This window comes from Vicugna pacos, chromosome 2 (assembly GCF_048564905.1).
Source record: "Vicugna pacos chromosome 2, VicPac4, whole genome shotgun sequence".
NCBI classification, from domain to species: Eukaryota; Metazoa; Chordata; class Mammalia; order Artiodactyla; family Camelidae; genus Vicugna; species Vicugna pacos.
The window spans coordinates 51,254,556-51,276,100 of NC_132988.1; the positions used below are offsets into that span (position 1 = coordinate 51,254,556).

Sequence of the window (21,545 nt, forward strand, 5' to 3'; positions counted from 1 at the left end):
TTTATTAGGAAGGAGATATTAATGATTCGGGGGAATAATGTTAGACAAACTAGTTAAGAAGTTCAAAACCCTATTCTACCACTCACTCTATGACCCTGCACGTATTACTTAACTTCTCCACACCTCTGTTTCCACATCTGTAAAATGGGAAAGATAATACTACCCACCTTATAAGGCTTTTACAACAAGTGAAGGCTGACATACTTGTAAAGCAGTTAGGAAAATACCTTCCACAGGGCAGGTGCTCAATAACTGTGAGCTCTTAATACTTTAACCTTTTCCCTTTTGTTGATAATATTCACAGCCTTTTAATTTTTGCCCATAAAAGCCTTTCTGTAAGACAAAAAAAATGCATACAATAAAATACCATAGAAACTTAGTAGAGCAGAAAATTGAAATGTGGAGAGATGAAAACAAGTTTATTTTAAGCAGAATATCACATGATGAAGCTAATGATGAGTTTAGTTCCTTCACAGGGGATCTGTGGGTGCCAACTCTCACATCCAAGAAGCCAGATCTCTGGTGTGACAGGTTTCTTCCTTCTTTCCCTCCCACCACTTCAGAGAATGCTCACTGGCTTGAAACTTAGCAGTAACGAAATCCAAGGAAAATACTCCTCCATCCAGAAGAGGTCAAACTCGGATCTCAGGAAAACATGTAAGCGACACCTTGCATAAAGGACTTGGAACAGCCGATTGAAGGTGCAGCAGCGTATAAAACTAACTAAAAGCCACTTCCACTGACAGTTCCACAAAGCAGTGCAGGACCACAATGGACAAGTGAGAGTCACATTTTCTGTTCCAGAAAGAGTATGCAGGATACACGTTAGTGTTTATAAAAACTCCCTGTTCTTTTAGTTGGCAAGAGCTTGCTTTTTGTCCCGATAACATTCTCCAGAAGTTCCCGGGCTTCTTGGATCCCCTGTCTTGCAGCAACATTAAGGAGCATCCCTATGTCCCTAGGAAAGGCAGTTACTTAGTAGTGTAAAGAAAGAGTACACCAAAAGAACCTGCATGTCCAAGTGTTTAGGCTAAGGGCCAGGTTAACACCTGTTTAGACTCATTCTAAGGTACTAAGGGAAACACATGCCATTTCACCTGGGTTTCATCATGAATGTCTTCATAATAAAATCAAAGCTACCTTAACAACATCAGAGTCCAGCTGGACACTTTGCCTTATTTAGGAAAGGTTTTTCTAGCCAAGACTCTTAGGTAATGTCTGACACACTCCTCTCTTGCAAGCCAATTTTGTATTTTGGTTTGGGGTTGGTAACTGGAGAGGGGCTCCATTCAACCTGCCGTCAGTCAGTTGTAAAACTACCAACCAGCAGCTGTAAAAGAGAACATATTGACTGCACCATTTTGAGTTGGTGGCTTCAAAATGATCATTTCAAAGTTTCATTACCAAGTAACGCATGCAACCAATAGCCCTGAGTATTATACCAATTCCCAAGACTCACCCCATCTTTCAGCCCTTCACCGAGACTCCCTCTTTCTGAACCTTGCCTCCTCCTCAGCTTGAAGGAGATTAAGGGATGGAGTTGCGGGAGGGGGTTATACACATTACTTGGTAATGGAGTATATGTCAGTTACATTGCTTAAAAAAACAAGCTGCAAGTTTAGTGGTTTATTTGATGGGCCCTATCAAATGTCTCTGACTCAAAGTAGCTGCATAAAAATATCACAAACTATGAACTATTCGAAAACATTAAGAAAAACTTCTCCAGAGAAAACAGAAGTATTTCTCCTGATAACTGTGAGTAATTAGAAGAGGGTTAGTCCAACAAACACAAGGGGAATTTGTACCCAAGGAGGGCTGTCCATCTTCATATTCTTACTTGTTCCATGCTGTTTATAGGAAAATGCTCTAAGGCTGTAAAGATGGTACTCCAGGGAGCTGAGAAATTCACAGGAGACCGTAAGGATCATGGAATAACCTGGCCTTTCATCTCGTGCTTGTGGACCTTAAGAATGTATTCAGTGGGCTTTATGCACGTGCATGAATCTTGGATTCATTTGCTGTGTGACTTTTATTATAACTCATAGCCATATAAGTAGATAAAAAGGCAAGTGTGGGAAGTGAACTATATATAAAATGCTTTTGTCTGTCAATTGCAGGTAACATATGGGGGCAGGTTTAGAAAGAATGTCATCTCAGCTGGAAGGGAGAACACAGCTAGTTTCCTTACCCCACCGCCATGGACCCGGTCATGTTTTTCAGTTTTCCTACTGCAAGGTTAAAGGAAGCGTGAGCATGGCCTTGCTGGGAGGCTTGTCTGAAAAAGAAAGGAAAAGGAAAGGGGAGTGGTGATGGGGTTGGGGAGGAGTATGCAGTGAAAAACAAGGAAACAATCTTACGAAGATGCACCCCCTTAATAAAACCAAGGGCAGTGCCAATACAGATATGAAACCATTACTGGAAACCATTACTTCCATCACACCATATATCTGGACAAATGTTAATAGGCCTCTCTCATTAAAAACTATGTATCTTACTTGAAACAAATACAATACTTTTTAAAAAACTGATGTTAGAATATTTAAATCACTTATTTGTCCCAAACCTGTTCATCAGCTTTTCCAAATATTAGAATAATTTTTCTCTCCAAAATATACAGGAAATCAGAGGACCATCCGGGAATGTTAAGAATTCAGTAACATGTAGCTTGATTCTTAAGCACTATTTCCAGTTGCTGAACTATAAATGTAATATGCCAGAACTTTACAACAGAACTTTCCCCAAAGATGAAAATGTTCTGTCTGTGCTGTCCAATACAGTAGCCACTAGCCACATGGGGCTACTGAACACTTGAAATGTAGATAGTGCAACTGATGAACTGAATTTTTCATTTTAAATTTAAATGACCACATGTGGCTAATGGCCATCATGTCAGACAGTACAAACTATATAATTATTGCCTTGTTACTTTGCAGTTCTTTTCATATTAATTGTGATTGGGGAAAAAAAGTTGCCCAAAATACAAAAAACTGTACAAAGTTTACTATTTTTAACACACAAATATTCTGAAAAGTGAGTAGGAACATAACCATATCCAGTAGAAAAGCAGGTAGACTGCATGAATAGGCTTTTTGCAGGAAAAAGAAAAAATTTAAATTACAATAGATATTTAGAAAAGAAAGCTTCACAATTGATCAAGAAAAAAATGGAATGAGGCACATTATGTTGTTATTTGAGTTGGCAAATACAACAAATAATTAAAAATAATATTCATAAGCTGATGAACATCTACACTAGAGTGAACTTGGACAATTTTCAGGATAGTTTGGTAACACATATCAAAAGCTTTAGAAATGATGCTTGTCTGACCTGATAATTCCATTTTTAGTGATTTTTTTGTTTAGTAAAGAAATAATCAGATGTGCAAAAAGATGTATATGAAAGGGTCTTCCCAGCAGCAGTCAGTGATAGTAAGAAACCAGAAAAAGGACTAAGCATAAAACAGTGAAATATTCAAGGAAACTAAGGTATGTTATACATATATTAATTGAAAAAAGTCTAGAAGAATCCTCACTGAAATGTCAAAAGTATTTTTTACTGTGCTATGATCCAGGTGATTTTTGGTGTTTTCAATATTTTCCTCATTAGGCATAAGTTATTTTATAAGTCATAAACTATAAAATCTATTTTTAAAATACACTGGGGGATCTTGCCTTTGTGATGCTTTTCCCACCCTATTTCTGACAGTGGAATCCATCACTGAAAGATGGAAAGATTTTCAAACTGGTCTTTAATTGTAAGGTCCCATGTAAGGAAGGCCCGGCTTACAAATTACTGTTTTGGGCAACACTTCCAAAACTTTAATGCAGAATCTTGTTAAAATGAGGATTCTGCTTCAGAAGGGCCAGGGCAGGGCCTCAGGTGCTGCATTTCTAACCAGTGCCCACCTGGGGAGGCCAGTGCCACAGGTGTGTGGCCTCCACTCAGCAGCAAGGGCTTCAGCTAGGTACATGTAAGCACAAACCTCACGTAGCCACTCTGGAGCCGTGTCATTCCATCCGTGATTCTCAAAGGTACTTCTTCTGTTGGCAGGTGATCTTGATCAGAATATCCATTTCAAACTTCATATTGAAGTGTGTTACTAAAACGGTTTCCTCTGCTGGTTTGCGTTCACTTTATAAACCAGTGTAGACTTCTAGAGTAGTGGTCGGACCTGGCTGCACAGCACCGTCACCTGAGGAGCCTTTTCTGCACAATTCAGTTGATCTGGAGCTGGGCGTTAGTATGTTTCAAGAGCTCCCCAGGGGATTCTGCTGTGTAGCCAAGTGTGTCACCCACTGTTCTAGCGAGAAAAACGGGAACATCTGAGAAGGATGGTCTCGTCAGTACACGGGCAATGCCAAAACCATAGCTGTGCTCACTTTTCTTGCAGATAACCAGACACTTCCCAGAATCGTGGGACTCTGTATCAGCATTACCTAACAGAAATATAATGTAAGCTGTGTGTAATTTTAAATTTCCTGATAGCCACACTAGAAGTTTTTAAAGAAGTAACTAAAATTAATTTAAGTAATATATCTTATTTAACTCTATATATCAACACATAATTATATCCACCATTCAACATGAAATCAATATAAAGAATTCTTAATGAGATATTTTATATTCCTTCCTTCTTAGGAAATCTTGGAAATTCAGTGTGTACTTTACATGCACAGCACATCTGCATTCGGACTAGTCACATTTCCAGTGCTCAGTGGCCTATGTGACTGGTGGCTGGCATATTGGACAATATAGCTTTAGAGAGCATTGCAGCAAAATGCCACCTTGGGGGTTTCCACTTTTGATTAAATTGAGACTGCATGAACCCAAAGCCAGCTCTCTATATTAAGTGACTTTGGCTTTCGACCTAACTTGTCCTTGCTTTCTGCCAAAGTCTCCATGTAGAATGGAGTTTCTAACATCTCAGAGCTTATTTATTTCCATTCTCTAACCTTTGGAGTGTCAGATAGAGTGTTCAAGTGTATGTTTCCAAAGTTATTCCTACTTTCTGAAACTGAAGATATAATATGAACTATTTTTCTATGAGGACTCAACAAGCCGAGGACTCAACGGAAGCTGCCTGGGGAAAATTTTGCACACTGAATACAAATCAGTTGAATAAAATTTAGAGAAAGAGAAGGAATAAATGAAAGGTAAGATGTATTTCTACTTTTAAATTTCATGTGAATATGTCTTTTATGATCACAGGAGCTCAAAACTTTAATAAACAAGGTAATGCTAATACAGAGCCCTGTTAAATCATTGATGTTCTGAATCTTGACCTAGATGGTACATATTCTCCAAATTAGTTCCTTTAAAGCTAATCTATTGTTTGCTTACACTGTGTAGACTTCTTTTATTTTTAATTTTTACTTTTTGGAGCAGAAACAGGTTTATTGCAGGGCCAAGCAAGAAGAATGGGTGGCTCATGCTCGAAAACCCAAAACTCCAAGGCTTCTTTTACATGCATCAGCCACATCACCTCCATCACTACTCTTACCTCACCATCAGGTGGAAAAAGTAAAGAAGTTACCAAGACTTTAATATTAAGAAACTTTACCTTATTTTTATTCTAGGGAAAAAGCACCAAAATCATAAGGTTCTGTATTTCAGCACTTTCTCAAATGATAGCTCTAGAGTTTTGCTTTTAGCAAATGTCATCTTTCTTACCTAAACCAATGCATTGCCATCTCTTCATCCTTCACCACACCAGCTCCTGGGAAAAACCAAAAAGTATCATAGAAAAAAAGGGACTCGGTTAACTGCTTGATACTAAAATCTTCTATGAACCTATAGATGCAGAAATCTAACCAGTAAACCCCTCCCCATCCCTTTCAACTAGTAGAATGAGCACCAGAGGAACAAAGAAGTTACCTTTCAAGTATCTCTGGCCAACAATATGCTGGGCACTGGGGTACCCAAAGTGAGCATAAAGATGTGCCACATGGAAATGGAAGCTCTGGGAAAACAGCTGGATGTAAAGCAGAGAAATGACGCTTCCCACTATGACCAGGAGCTGCAAAAAAAAAAAAGAGAGAGAGAGAAGAAGAAAAATAGTGTAAGGATATACTTCAGATATGGTTCAGATGTAGGAGGAATGAGTATATTCTATGAGAAAGGCATTTCAGGATGAGATGCATGTGATTGAAAGATGAAGGGTGTCCTTTATAGGTCTCTTTTGTATAGGGGGAAATGTACTGTCACTAGTCTTTTAACTAATTTTCAGTCATTCTGACATGTACTTTTTCTGAGTGGTGCAATATAACTGGATTGGGTAATTAACTAGGATTGCATGCTGACCAATAAGATCTTGGCTGTTTATAAAAGGGGAAAAATGGAGACAGAAACAAAAGAGGAAGTAGAAAATAGAATATGTTTGCTATTTGGGCAGAAATATGGGGGCAGTTCTAAAATGGGAGGGAGGTCCTGCCCTGCTCTGCCACGGTCTGGAGAACCCATAGCCCTGGTCCATTTTCACAATACCCTCAGCTGATTCTACAGAAATGAAAGACCGTCAGATGGTACTTTCAGCTTCCTCCCTAAAGAGGTCTGGGTGAGCCAGCGGGCCTTCGGAAGATGAAGGAAGTTGGGAACTCACAGTTTGCTTAGGGCTGCTATAGCAAAATATGACAAACCAGGTGGCTTACACAACAGAATTTGATTTCCTCCGTATCTGTAGCTGGATATTCCAGATCAAGGTGTTAGCAGGGCTGGTTTCTTCTAGGCCTTTCCCTTGGACTTATAGATGACTATCTTCTCCCTGTCACTTCTCATCATTTGTTCTCTGCACATCTGTCTCCAAATTTCCTCTTCTAATCAGGACACAAATCGTGTTGAATTAAGGCCCACCTTAATTATCTTATTTTAGCTTAATTACCTCTGTAAAGATCCTGTCTCCAAATACAGTTGCATTCTGAGGTACTTAGGGTTAGGATTCTGACATATGAGTTTAGGAGGGACAAAACTCAACCCACATCGGTAGCCTAGGCTGGCAGTAGGGGGATAGTTTCTGAAAGAACCGGTGCATTAGCAGGAGCTTTGACATCAATATTCTCTAGCAGCTCGAACATGCCACTCAGCTTTCCTCAAGAAGCCCTCCTAAGTGAAGTCCTTTCCCATCAGTAGCTTATATGCCAGGAATGGATTGATGCCGAAACAAGTTTATATTGTCCAACAACTGAATCAGCATGGCCATTGCTGTTTCCAGAAACGAGGCAAACACTTTCTGAGATGTCAGTTCAGCAGGTGTCCATGGCTGACAGGGAACTACATCCTGTGGGGCAGCCTCGAAATGCAGCAAGACCACAAAGTGCTCCAGCAGCATGGACGGCGCAGGGGCCCCAGGCCATCTCCTGGCCACACTCAGCTGAGTAGGAAGGAGCTCATACATTGAAAAAAAAAAGTACAGTGGGGTTGACATCTTCCCTTTCAGATGTGATTCTGCTTCTAGGAGAAGATAAGAGGGTAGCTTCAAACCTGAAACCCCAACTCTCCAGTGCTGCCGTGAAAGGTAAAGGTCTATTACTGATTCCAAGACCAAGAATGGAACTTGAAAATAGACTTTTTAACTTCGATCTTTTAGCCAAACAAATCTGTCAGGGATTGAAAACTTGATGAACAGAAGGGGTTTTTCAGACTTTAATTTAGAATCATTAAAACTATGAAACAAAGATCATTAAATATTTTTATTGTCATATTGAAGATACAAGAGAGAAGAAAATAGCATAATCCAATATCCATATTAATTAATATAAGTTATAACTTCATACTTACATGTTATATATTATAATGTGTATTATATATTATTCTAAATAATTTCCATAATATAATTTCAACTTTGACAACATGTCTTTTCTGTCATTAGGGAGTTGTTGGTCATTCACAAGAACGTATGGCAAAGTCTTCCTGTCAACCTTTGTGTGTGTGTGTGTGTGTGTGTGTGTGTGTGTGTGTGTGTGTGTCTTAGGGGGTATTTTAAATTTTTTATCCTCTTATTAGGGCATCCAAAATCATCTCTATTGATTCTGCTTCATGAACAGATGATCCTGCACATATTTCTATATGTTACAAGGTTTCACAGCAGATGAGTGTCTGTTTTGAAACTTCTCAAATCCTTTTTGAAATTATTTAATTTATTCAATATTTATTTTAAATGTGTCTGACACTGTTCTCATCCTTGTGAATAAAAGAGTGAGCAAAAGAAGCAAAATTCACTGGCCTATTGTAGCTTATATTATATTTGGGGTGGAAAATGAAGGAACAGACAATAAATTAAAAGTAAGTAAAATGTGATGTATTGGATGGTAATAAGTGCACAGGGAAAGAACAGAAGGAGACTAAGGAATGATGTAAGGCAAGGCGTACAGATTTTAAAAGGATGGACGAAAATGGTGAGCCAAGAAAAATAGAAAAGGGATATGTGGTTGCAGTTCTGTCTAATGGTGTGAACCCCAATGAGCATCACAGGATGTCCAGAAAGATTTGAGAGAAGCATATCAGCAAAAAATACTGCCAGCTTTAACCCAAAGGGACAGAGATGATACAAAATGAAAAGAGGTCACTGGACCCCCAGTTTTCTACTTGCAAGACGCAGGCTAAGAAAACTACTCACTTGCAAACACATGCTACCTGTCATGAAGAAAGGAAGGACGAATCAGAGAGTGGAACCAAGAGCGCAGAGGATGGACCCAAAAGCCATGGAAAATCATCCCCAGACCTCAACCAAGGAACTTCCAGTCTTTGCCTGGCTAGACCTCAGAACTGCTTTGGACTGAGAACTCCTTTGTGGCTCCCACGTTTCCCCCCTTTTGAACTGAAATGTTTATGGGAGTTTTCCATGCCCATCCCACCCATATTGGATGTGTGGAGTCAGATGCCTTGTCTCTATCGTCTCATAGGTCACAGATAGAAACTGTATTCAGGGAATTGTGCTCAAGGAACAATATACGGAGAGCCTCATTCACACCAGCGATTTCCAGAGCCACCAGAAGCTAGGAGAGAAGCATGGAGTGGATTCTCCCTTAGAGCCCCTGGATATAACCAAACCTACTGATGACTTGATCTCAGACTTCTGGCCTCCTGAACTGTAAGAGAATACATTTCTGTTGTTTTCAGCCACTCAGTTTGTGGCAAACCTTTATTACGGCTGCCCTGGGAAATAAAGACACCTCCACAGCAAAGTCTAGGCAGGCTTACTGTTTGTTATAAAAGATTTGGATTCCCCCAAATCAGGGTTCCTGTGCTGTAATCTGACCTGCAGCATGTGCAGTGTAACCTGACTTTACTGCCATCACCCCGTGGGAATGGGTGCAAATACTGATACTGTGGATACTGCTATGGCTGTAATAAACAGCCCTTTATCTCTGACCCAACAGCCTCATGGCTTTTGCCAGCATCCATGAAACTGTGGAAGGTTGACTTGTTATCTTACACACAGGTAAAATCTCAGACTCCATAGATCTTCACTGGGCCCTCAGAACTCACTGATGAATTGATACAAAGAGTAAGATGAATGGAAAAATCAAGGATACTCTCAAGGCTCATGACCTGAGCAACAGGGTGAATAGCAGTTCTATTTCCTGAGATGGGGCAGAGTGTGGGGGAAAGAGGCATCTCATATCTTCATATTCTGTGCTTTGATTATTCCCTGAACTTACTAAAAGCTCTGTATAGTTAAATCAGCACCCACAGTGCACTTACCTGTTCTAACACTCAGCTTACATTTCTTTATGTTGTCTCCCAAAAATGACCCTTGGACATTTGTTAAAAATCAAAAGCAATATATCTACATCATATTTATTAAAATCTATCTCATAGCTATTCCATTTAGAAAAAAAAGCAAGGTTTGTCGGCTGCAATTTTATTTGGGTGCACTGCTGGCACATATGGTCACTAATTCCTTGTCTTAAGCATTTACAACCCATGTTGTAATACCACTCTTTCTGATTACTCTGATCACTAAATATCATGATCAATAAATCAGAAATTCACTTAAAGTTGCTGTGGTCAAGTGGCTTTGATTTTTTTACCTTTATCAATGGTGTTAGTTGCCAATGAGTTTGCTGCTTTAAGATCCAGTAAGGACAGATCATGTCACATTAAAATGTTGGGCTATTAAAACTCCAGCTATAGGAGTTCTGTGAATTATCAAATATCTTATCGGGTTATTCCCTTCTCCTTCTCATCTCCCCTTACTTTTCCCATCTTTTCTTCCCTGCCCTCCCATCCTTTCCCACCTTGGAGATGTCAGTGAGTGCAGAGTCCAAGCAAGACCAGTGGTAAGGGGTGGGCACAGAGGAGGCTACTGAATGGTTGGAAAATTGATTGTAATGAGAAAATTGGTTAAAATGAGGAAACACTGTAAGCATTGAGCATATAAGGAAATATATTGAAGATAACAAAAACCACATTTCTTACTGTCAAAGAGGAATTTACAACATATAAACAGCCTGCTGGAAAGAATTCCAAGGCATAGGATTGAACTTAAAATTTCAACTTGAAATCAAGTTTAAAACACATACACACACACACAGTTATAATTGTATGTGTATGTGTACACACATGTATATGCCTATATATATATGTAGTTGTAAAGTTGTATAGTTGTGTATATATATAGTTGTAATGTATATGCCTATATATATATATATATGCATAAATTTCTAGCTCTCTTCACTGAAAAGGCCTGGATGCAGTGACATCTCAGTAGTAATGATCACATTGAGCATCCACACTGAGCACTCAGATATTTATTTCTAAATACTATCCTCCACTGAAGAAACCAAGTTTCCTTTAAGAAACGGCTAATTCCAGGGCTGGAATATGGGATTAATAAAATATGGAGTGTATCGTTATCCCTGAAAGTAATGTTTAGCAAATGATGGGCACATGTCAAAAGGATACAGAAGACAGCTTGAAGGAGTTCCCACTGGCCACATCTGGGACCATTTCTGCATCACAACAAATAATGAGATGATCAGATTTAAAACCACTAACTAAAATTGGAATCCATGAGTCCATCCTGAAGCAAACAAATAGGGAGAAGGGAAATCTCTTCCTTACAGGAGAATGTCGACTAATAAATGTAAAAAGAGTGATGCAAATAAGGAGTCACCATTTGTGTGATGGTTGACTGAGGTAGAAGTTACAAACAAATACTAAGGCTGACGTGGGAAACCTGATGAAGAACAGACTATTAGTGTAGAATCTTAGAATCCCTGCATACAAATGTGACTTGATTATTAAAGGAAAATTGAGGACCTTACAGTGGAAATCGGTAGACACAAACGTAAGATCAAAAGGTGGAACAGATCAACATTGTATGGCTTCTGATATTAGGTACTAAGAAGAACAAGGTATCGTGTCTGTGATGTTCCTGCTGAGAATGCAACACCAGACATCTCTGGTCACGGGGAAACATCAGACATACCCAGGTTTAGGTTCATCCTGTAAAATAAAAGTCACATATTGTTTACAACTCAGGGGCTTGAGAGATAGTGCAGTACCAAAACCGTTTCAGATTGAAGGAATCCAAAGAGACATGACCACTAAATGTAATGCAAGTTCCTAGACAAAATACTAGACCAAAAAGGGAAAAGAAACATCAGGGAAGGGGGCAGTTGGCAGAATATACATGAAGTTTGCAGACTTCCTGGCCATGTTCAGTCAATGTTGATTTTCTCATTGGCTGAACTGTCTGTTGTTACAATAGCAGAGTATTCCAGTTTGGGGGACATATAACTGGAGTATTTAGGGAGTGGTGGGGCATGAATTCAATGGAGGAGAAAGAGAGAGGAGAGAGAACGAATACAGTGAAGAGTTATCTGACCACTCACCCAGACAATGAGCTTTTGTACTATTCTGACAACATTTCTGTAGATTTGAAACTAATCCCCCCCAATTTTTTTAAACATAAAATAAATCAGAATTCTTTAAAGATACATGTACATACATATGTAGATAGATAGATACATAGATACATAGATAATAGATAGAAAAGAAAGAGAGAGAGAATTGGTTTATTAATCTCATCTGCAAGCTTTTTCTGTTTCTAGGTGTCAAATTCATTTGGGTCAAAAAAGTATGCAGGTTAACCTATAGAGAACACCTGTGCTATTTCCCACAATCTGCATACCCAAATGGCAAGATTGATAAATAAAAGTCAAACTGTGGCTTTGTCACTGTCATCTGTAGTTTTATGCCCTCAATTCAAAGCAGTGAGTCTATGTCTTTCCCTCAATAAATCTATGATCATTTCAATTTTTTTCCATTTTAAGAAGTCTCCATTTTCTTCTTGTAGGCACATAAATGCTACTTTCTTATATTTCCCCTTTATTGATTGACACTTGAATTTTTTCACATGTTCCTCTTTTATCTGGGTTCATATGGAAGTAAAATTATAACTGTGGTAAGTACTAGAGGGAAACTGTAAAATAAGGAGGTTCATTTCTTCATTTTTTTGTATCAAAGACCAAGGGTTAGTTTTGGTAAGATGAGGCTGGAAAAGGAGACAGAGGGCAAATTCTTAATCTACAAAATGTACTGGTTATCTCTAGTTTGTCCTCAGCTTCCATTAAGGGAATCCAGTTTATGACAATCAAGTATTTACTGATAAATGTAAAATACACAAAAATGTAAAATACATTGGTAATGTATGAAATGAAAATAGCTTGAATTACAAAAAAATACATAACAACCCGAGATAAGAGTTTTGCCTTTGCCTTTGCAGTGCCGCCGTGGCTGCTGGTCCAACTAGTCCAACTTGACAGTCAGGCTCGTGAGCCACTAAAAGGCTGAAATCTAACAGCACGTTGCTCAGTTTTATGGAAGGAAACGGGGCAGGAAATTCAGCGAATACAGTTCCCGCTTTTCCTCGGAGGCCCAGAGCCACACCCACAGTGTGTCAGGCCGCCACAGAGCAGGTGTGTGTGGTCACCAGGCCACATCGCCCTCCGTTTCCCACCTTTAAAACTGTTCCAGTCACATCAGCCTAAAGTCTACCGCCCAAAGCACAGAACCCCCTGCCCAGGTGCAGCTGCACAGACCAAGAGTAAATAAGGCAAGACAGACACAACAGTCCACATTTTGTCTTAACTCTGCTGTGGCTGAGGAAATGGCGCTGTGAGAAGACACTCCTCAGCGGGCCTGGATCAGCCCTCACCTGCTGTTAACCCCTTACTCACATCCTACTACCTTTCACATCCTCGACTCTAGTAAGGAACCAATCAGCAGGTAAATGGGAGGGAAAAGATACTCTGGAGTTAAAAGACAAGATCCTGGGAACGTGCAGCCTCTCCAATGAAGTGTGTGCCTCCTTCTCTCCTGGCTGCTGCCCTATCTCCTACGTGATCCTACGTATTCACCCTTCCTGAGAGTGTTCAGCCCGGGAGTAATGGGAGGTGTTCTGCACAGACTTCCTGAGTGACAAATGTGGTCTTCCTGTTGGAAGAGGAAGCTGGTAACAGCGTCCGTAACCCACGTGTGTGTCTGTGCGGCAGAGAAGCCTGGTCCTGGTTAACGTCAGGGGAGTGAAAGCTTAGGGGAACATACCAGGAATGTTGAAACCCCTGTTAGCTAAAAGAGAAATCCAACAGCCAGTTACAGGAGCATTCATTCATGAGTGCCCCTTGAATCATAATTGTACAGAAAGAAGGCTAAAAACATAAGTCCAAACTAGGATGAAATTTGGCATTTTCTTCTGCTGTCTATCAATTAAGTAATTCTAGTGACTGTCATATTTTTAAAATCGGTTCAGTAGTAAAAAGGACATGTCTGTATTTTATATTTTTCCAGCCTCATCTTACCAAAACTAGCATGTTTGTATTTTGTCTGTTGGGTACTTTTACAAGAGAGTGACACTGATACTTGAGACCAGTTTAATGTTAGGGACAAGGTAGAGATTTCATACAAGGGATTTATTTATTGTTCTCTCCCTTGGGAATTGAAATCATTTCCCTATCTTAAACATGTGGGTGCATTTCTGGACTATTTAATAGGTATTTAGTCAGGCAGCTTCAAAGGTGCTTTCACGTAAGGCAATTTCATATTTGAATGATGAAAAGGGTAATCCCATATCCGTTGCCTGTTTAATTACCAGCCACTAATGCTTGGCCACTAGTTCTCAAAGAGCAGTTCGTTTTGTGCAGAACTTCAGCTCCTTCCTAATTGTCAGATTCATGGTTAAATATCAAGCAATAAATATATAATCATGTATGCTCCCTCCTGAAACCCCACTAAGTTAGCAGGAAATCAATGAGAGAGAGAAGATAGGAAAACAAAAAGATAAAAGAGAATTAGAGTGTCTTTCCAGGAAATCTGATGTCCAAATAATAGGCATTCCATAAAGAAATAAGAGAATATGAAAAGGAGAAAAGTATGAATAAGTGATCCAAGAAAATTTCCCAAATCTGAAATGACAGGAGTTTCCAGACTGAAAGGTCACACTGTGATGAAAGAAGGTGTCTAGCTCTATGGGAAAGAAAAAAAAATTACATAAATACATACCACTGAGAAACTTCAGAACAGTGGCTACAGAAAAGAAGAATCTAAAAGTTTCTGAGGGCAGAGAGGGATGTAACGAAAAGAAGAGAAAAGAAAAGAGGAGAGGAGACAAAAAAGGGAAGAAAGTAAATAAGAAAAGAAGGTCACATACCAAGAAGCATGAATCAGAGTACACCAGATGTCTCAGCCCCAAAGCTGTTACCTGAAGCACACTAGAACAATCTCTTCAAATTTTAAGAATAAATTATTTGAAACCTAGAATTCTACACCAAGTCTAAATATAAAACAAGTGTGATGGAAGAATTAGGACCTTTTCATTTTCGGATATGCAGAGGTCTGGAAGTCTACCTCTCATGCAACCATGTAGGCAGCTGCTAGAGGATGTGCTCTCCCAGAACAGGAGAGTAAGCCCAGAAGGAGGACGTCTCAGGGGCTAAGAATGAAGGCTCCAGGCCAGGAGGAAGGCGGAGGGAATTTCCAGGATGATGTGATGAGAAATCCCAGGAAGGCCACTGAGAGGCAGGTGGAGAGGACAAGTTGGAGCAGCAGAATGGAAAGTGTGTCTCCAGGAGGATGGGGAAACTGAGAGGTTATCCAAAGTGTTCAACTATATTCAGAGGAAGGTAATACTTTGTGAAGACGCACAGGATGAATTAGACATGGGCATATGGAGAACTAAGCCAAAAAGGGAAAAAAGATGGAATTGTAACTACCTAGACAACAAAGTTGTGGGAGAAAGGAATTATAATCATGATATTGATGGAGTTCAGGACAGGATACCCCAAAATATGGCACCTGGGCATATTGAATATTTTAAGCTAAAAAAAGTCTGAGAAAACAGAAGAAGCAGGACGGTCTCTCTGACGTTCCCCAGCCCTTCTCTGCTGACGCAGGTGATGAGACCCCCGTGTGAGAGGCGCCCTCCCTATGCCTGCAGGAAAGGAGCATCCTTGTCTCTGAGACCCAGAATCCAAATGAACAGGTCGGCTCAGTTTCCCCCAGTTACTACACTTACCCTGCTCTCTGTCCTCTCATGCTTCCCCACCACTGTCTACTCTTTATCAGACCCAGCGTCAAAACACTCAGGTTTAACCATTTCTTCAGGTCTTTATTTCCTTTTGAAGGCTCCCATGTCAGGTAACATGTATTAAATACATTTGCATGCTTTTCCTCCTATTAGTCTGTCTTTGTGAGTTTAATTTTCAGACTTAACCAAGGACTTTAAAAGGGTCAAGGAAAAGTTTTTCTTCCCCTACAATAGACTACAGGGGTCAGCTGTGATAAATATTTAAATGGCTGTAATAATGAAAACTGAATATTGATTTAGTCAAAGATGAAGCTGTAGTTATACTAGAAAGAAGAAAGTATAACTTTGTGTTTGAGGGGCAGGAGGGCAGGGTTAGGAACAGGGAATTGATCAATAGTGTATAAATTGAACAAAATAGCCTTAAATGACTGTTATTTAGAAATATAGCAGTAAACACCAGAAAAAAAAATCTAAAAGTTGAAAGTGGCTTCTGAAGAGCAATAATCAGAAGGAAAAGGGAGAGGAGCACTGTTTTTGAATTGTAAGCCTCATAAAAAGTTGATTTTTAAACTGTGTCTCTGTATAGATTTGAAAATAAAAATTTTCAAGTTTAAAAAGAAGAAAAATATTGCTTTATCTTCAGAGATTCCAATTTAATTTATCAGTAATGATAAATGAATATTTCTTTGATGGGTTGACCTAGGAAAATAAGTATTGAACGAGTTTAGATGCTTGTGACTTCCTACCGGCACATACTAAGGATTTAACGAGTCACAGTTAGCAATACTATTAGAATACTTTCCGAGATACGACAGTCCCATCTTGAATACCATCCCTGTGTAACTGTTCTGCCAAAATTAAACGGTGCTGCTAGCTACAGAGTCCTACTTGCACCCAGCAGCCCACCTGCCGGCTGCTACATGGACCAATTCAGGTTTGAGAAGAGTGGTTCATCATTCATTGTCATCGTGGCATGTTTGTCACAATTGTTCCGATTTAATCTCACATTTATAGCAATGAGGACTAACACCGTGCTGGCATTTAGTTAACTTAGCTATAAATGCCAAAACAAAACTTTGGCATTAAAAGAACCATGGATATTTTGATGAGAACTTTTTGCTGTACCATTCTGGTCAGTTTTAAATAGTGGCAAATTATAGGTATTTTGGTGACAGTATCGATTTTAAAGTGCTGAGAACTCAAAGGATCTACTGCTGAATTATTAACAATTGGTATTTTATACAGACTAGATACAAGACAAGATAGTATTTTATACAGACAATATAAATTTATCAGCACTGTGCACAAGAGGGAAATGTGTAGTTTCTCCCAGTCTTTTTTTTTTTTAATCAGTGAATTTTCATGTGGCCGGTGATAATTCACCCAAAGCAGATAGGAAAGCTTGGATGTAACAACAAAAAACAAAGAGTAATCTGTTTCTTTTCACAGTCCAGGCCACCCATACCATTCAACCTGTACAAGTAAATCACAGTCATTTTACGTTTTCATCTGGGTTCAGCTGTAATTACTCAGCAATGAATTAATGAAATAGGCCAATTAAGGGAGGACAGCTTCCTAGGAATCATCTACTTATCTTGTCATTAGAGAAAAGAACCCTCTCCCGAGGCAGGATCAGGTCTACTCCTGGTATATCCAGCAACTTCTCAGTGATCTGGACTGATCAATAGAAGTCGTTTTCAGGTCAGAATCAAAGACTAGATTGTAAGTCAATGGAAAACTGAACTTCTTACTTATGTTTCAACTAATGGATAGAAGAGAGAGTTTAAAATCTTCCACATAATATCTCTGGACAATACACAAGATATGATAACAGTGGTTGCATCTGACCAGGAGGCTTTGGCGAGTGGGTTAGGAGTCACGGGTAGGAGCCAGTGCTAGGGAGTTGTAGGCTGCCTCTTACTACGCAATTCTTGAATTTTGCACCATATGCATATGGTGTAAAAGTTTTTTTTTTAAACTAATTTTTAAAAACATGATATGTGAGGGTATATCTATAGTCTTATAATCTTCATATAAATTACAATAGTTTCTGATCAAGAATATTCCATACAACTGAGTTCTACATTAACATATTTCATAGCTTTTTTTCTTGTGAGTACATTACAGGATCTCCCTAACTTCCTTTGGTTTCTGGTGTGTGTGTGTGTGTGTGTGTGTGCATTCACAGCTGGGAGCTGAAGTTTTATGCTCTCTAAACATCCTTCTGGTTTCTTGTTTTAGGGATTATCAAGTGTGCAATGTCCATCAACTAAGACAAAAGAAATGCAGAGAGGCAGAGTGGTAGATTTAAATGGAGCTGTGAGGAGTAATACAAATCGAGACCTGTATCATTAAAGATCCTGAAGTTGTATTTCTATATGTGTGCGTGTGTGTGTGTACATATACATATATATATATATATCTGTGTATATATAATTGAATCACTATGCTGTACAGAAACTAATACAACATTGTAAAATAGCTAAAATTCATTTTTTTAAAAAAAGGAAAAAAGTTTAAGTAAAATTTTGCACTTATTTAAAGTTCATTCCACATGGCCCTGATCTCTAAACTTATATAAAAATACAAAATATTCATGAACGATCTTGATTATAATGAAATTAAAAATAAAAGCAACAGACCTCCATATCCAGCAGTATGTTATGAGTAAACTGACCGAAGGTCTTGCTAAAAAGAAATAAACACAGTGGATAAACACAAAAGTAAAAATAAAAAAAAATAAAGTTGTATTTCTAGCTGCAGTAGATGTCTAAAATAAGAATGAATTTGCACTTTTTCATCTATTCATAAATACATTTTCTTTGCTTTCCCATCACAAAACTGCTGGCATTCCCTCTTCCAACACCTCTGCAGCCCCCATCACTTTTATTTACCTGTAGTTAAATAATCCACTAATACCTCAGGGTAACAGTATGTCAAAATATTAGTGAGCTGAGAACACTAATTGTAAGCAAGTCTAATAGTAGATTTTTATTCTTCTCACAGTTTCAATTTTTTTTAAGCTCTAAATTTTCAGTACCAAACAAATTTTCAAGATAGAAGTTAACTGACTTTTTATACATTAACTGAAATTTATACTAGTCCTCTAATTTTTCAGCTAAGTTTGTATAAATTAGACTGTACATATATGATTTCTAGCAGCTGACTAAAAAGTGGAAAAATGTAAAGCTAGCACTCCGATATCAAATAATCAACTAAATTTTAATGAGTTTTTGCTTTGCGAGTTCTTTATGTGTTTGCTTGCTTTCAAATAAATTAACAGGTTAATTCAGGAAGTCCAAATTTGTGTGTACATATAAATTTTGAAAATTTTTTGATGCATATAATCTTGAATAAATCTATCTTCAATATATTTTCCAAGAAAACTGAAATATTTCATCTATACACTCTTAAACCTGGAGCATTGTGGAAAAACACAGTGTGGTCTCTGTTTTATGTAACTGTCATTTACGACTGACAGCGTTTCTCCCTCGTTTCCGGTCCGGTCCCGTGTCCTGGAATTGAGCCCTTACCTCCCATGTGTGCCACGAATCCCGAGTGTGCGCCTTATACTTCCGGGGCAGATTTGCTCCCAAGGCATACATATCACTCGTCTGGGGTCTTCTTTTCTGCTTCTGAGACATCAAAGCCTTCACCTCTTTCTTCTGTTCCGCCTGCGCGCTGGCGGGAGTGGTTGGGTAGTGGACGTCTGTTTGCTGTGTTTGGCCCCCTGAGGGCGGACCGTCCAGGGGTCCCTGCTTCTCCGCCCCTACCTTCTGCGGATGCCTCTTCCCTTTCATCGTCCCTCCAGGCCCCAGCTTCACTGGGTAGCTTGTTTTTCTCCTCTGATTTATGCCTGGGGTAAAGCAGCTGTCTTTTAAAGATAAGAACCAGAGAACAGAGATATCAAACAGACATGAAGAATAACCTAGGAAGGACAAAAAGCCCCCTTTCCCTAAAAAGAGCTGTTTCATTAGCTCTTTTCATGCTGAACACCCAGATTTATTCCCCTTGTCCCTCAGTTTGAACAACCCAAGTCAAACTACCTCACAGGAAGGAAAATAAAACAGGAAAAAAAGCTGTTTTTTACCAAAGTAATACAATATAAAAGGTGACTAAGTAGAATCTTCTACATTTTTAGTAACAGTTAGAATTAAAGTTGTATAATAGTAAGGAGGTGGTTTTGCTCAAAAAGGTAAGATAAAAGATAGGATTAAAAGATGAATCAGAAGAAAACGAACTGTGAACACCAAGGAAAAGTAGAAAGCAAAGTTAAAGTAAGCTAGAAATCATGAAGCAAGTGTCATACATAAATTCAATACACAGATACAAAGTGAATTTGTACCTCCAGACCCACAAAACGGAGGTCACCCCAGGGGCCCGGCCCATGTCACAAATCTAAACCTAAGTGAACCTGCACTTACAGAAAACCCCTGTCAAGGAAACCCCGCGTATGATGATCACCATCCTGCAACTCAGCTTTAGCAAGCTCAGCTGAGAAAATAGGGCCTGCTGGCCTTGCCAGGAAATCCCCAACCTCCTGTTTCTGAATTCCTTCTTCCAATGCTCCATAGAAACTTGCTCTTGCCCCAAATCCCTCAGGAACTGCTAGTGAGGTACCATACTCCCCAAATCCATGGATTGCTTCCCTAGAATAAAGGACATCAAATTCTTTGCTAAGTTGTTTTGGTTTGTCATTTGACTATATGTATATTTGGGCAGGAAAGGATAAGTCAGAGTTGAGTGGTTCCACTCACTGAGCAGGAGAAACCCTGTGACTCAAAAGTGTAAGTGAAGCGGCAGCTGTCACCCTACTTGTACCTTCCCTCTGGCGAACAGTGTCCCCAGAAGATTCAAGTATAGAAGAGATGGTCTGGGGTGAGGATGGTCCCTTTGTTTCCCTGCATATTCCTTAAGGGTAGAGTTACATCACAAATGTTTGTACAATGAGAACTGACCTCTCTCTTCTACCCACAGGATGTAAATTATAATGTAATAAAGACAAAGGTCAACACATACTCTGTATAGGAGTTAAATGCAATGAGCTTTGGTGTCAAATAGTCAAGGTTAAGACATTGCCTGCCTGCCTGCCACATGCTGTTTCGTGATCTAAGACGTTGCTGCTCCATGTATGATCAGCCAGCCAACAATATTGGCCTTCACCTGTGAGCTGATTAAGATGCAGAATCTCAGGTCCCACCCAAGACCCACTGAATCAGAATGTGTTTATTAATCAGAATCCCAGGTGATGCTTTTGCACATAAAAGTTTTAGAAATATTGGTCCAGGGTGAGTTACCTAATCTGCACATACCCCGGCTTCCTCATTTATAAAATGGGAACACTAGTACTTACTCCTACCATTGTGGAAATTAAATGAGGAATAAATGCAGAGGGATAGCAAATGTCCAATAACTATTAATAAAGACAAGTCATAAAATATGGTGCAGGATTCTGAAATTGAATTCTATACTCTAGTGTGCACACAATTAAATGTAACTAAAGCTGGGTTTTAATTCTAAATGCTAACTGACTTTTATGACCATTTTCCCAAATGAAATAGTCATTTAAGAATGAGTAGTTTCAAAAGGGCCATCCATACTAATTGCCTAGCTAAGCAAGTCACTTTAGTTTTCTGCAAATCAATTTCCTTATCTGAGCAGAAGAGTAGTTCAGCTAAAGTCCTTTCTAATTCCAAAATTTTATTTCATGGTATTTGCTATGAAAACAGATATCCCCATTCACTGATTAATTTGTCATGTCACAAACTGGGTGGAATGATGGCATGATTCTTAGCCTTTCTGTTTGTGAGTATTTTAACTTAAAGGGAAGGGAAAAGAATAAAAAAGGAAATATGACCAGACTAAAGGCAAAACCCAAAGAAGGGACTGAGAGGAATTTTGTGTATTTCTGATTTATTTTCCATAAATATCAGCTCTCTAAGGCTGCATGCAATTAAGTATGTTAAGTCAGAGATTCTTACACATCGTGGTGCATAAAAATCAGATGATTCTCTTGTTT

The 21,545-nt window shown here is 39.0% G+C and overlaps 1 protein-coding gene across 1 annotated transcript; it reads right to left on the reverse strand.

Moving 5' to 3' along the window:
- Positions 1–825: 825 nt before the first annotated feature.
- LOC140688745 (uncharacterized) lies at positions 826–19,326 on the reverse strand. The gene is made up of 5 exons (XM_072948546.1): positions 19,060–19,326; positions 5,875–6,016; positions 5,671–5,716; positions 2,189–2,275; positions 826–958 (listed from the first exon to the last, which is right to left on the reverse strand). The coding sequence occupies exons 1-5, from the start codon at positions 19,324–19,326 to the stop codon at positions 826–828; spliced, it is 675 nt and encodes a 224-aa protein (XP_072804647.1).
- Between the last annotated feature and the right edge of the window lie 2,219 nt (positions 19,327–21,545).

Coding starts and splice junctions, on each gene's coding strand:
- LOC140688745 (XM_072948546.1), bottom strand. CDS start 19,326: ATGAAAGGGAAGAGGCATCCGCAGAAGGTAGGGGCGGAGAAGCAGGGA. Junction 6,017..19,059: donor ATTCGTGGCACACATGGGAG/GTAAGGGCTCAA, acceptor TTTTTTTTGCAG/CTCCTGGTCATAGTGGGAAG. Junction 2,276..5,670: donor ATGGCAATGCATTGGTTTAG/GTAAGAAAGATG, acceptor TTTCTTTTTCAG/ACAAGCCTCCCAGCAAGGCC.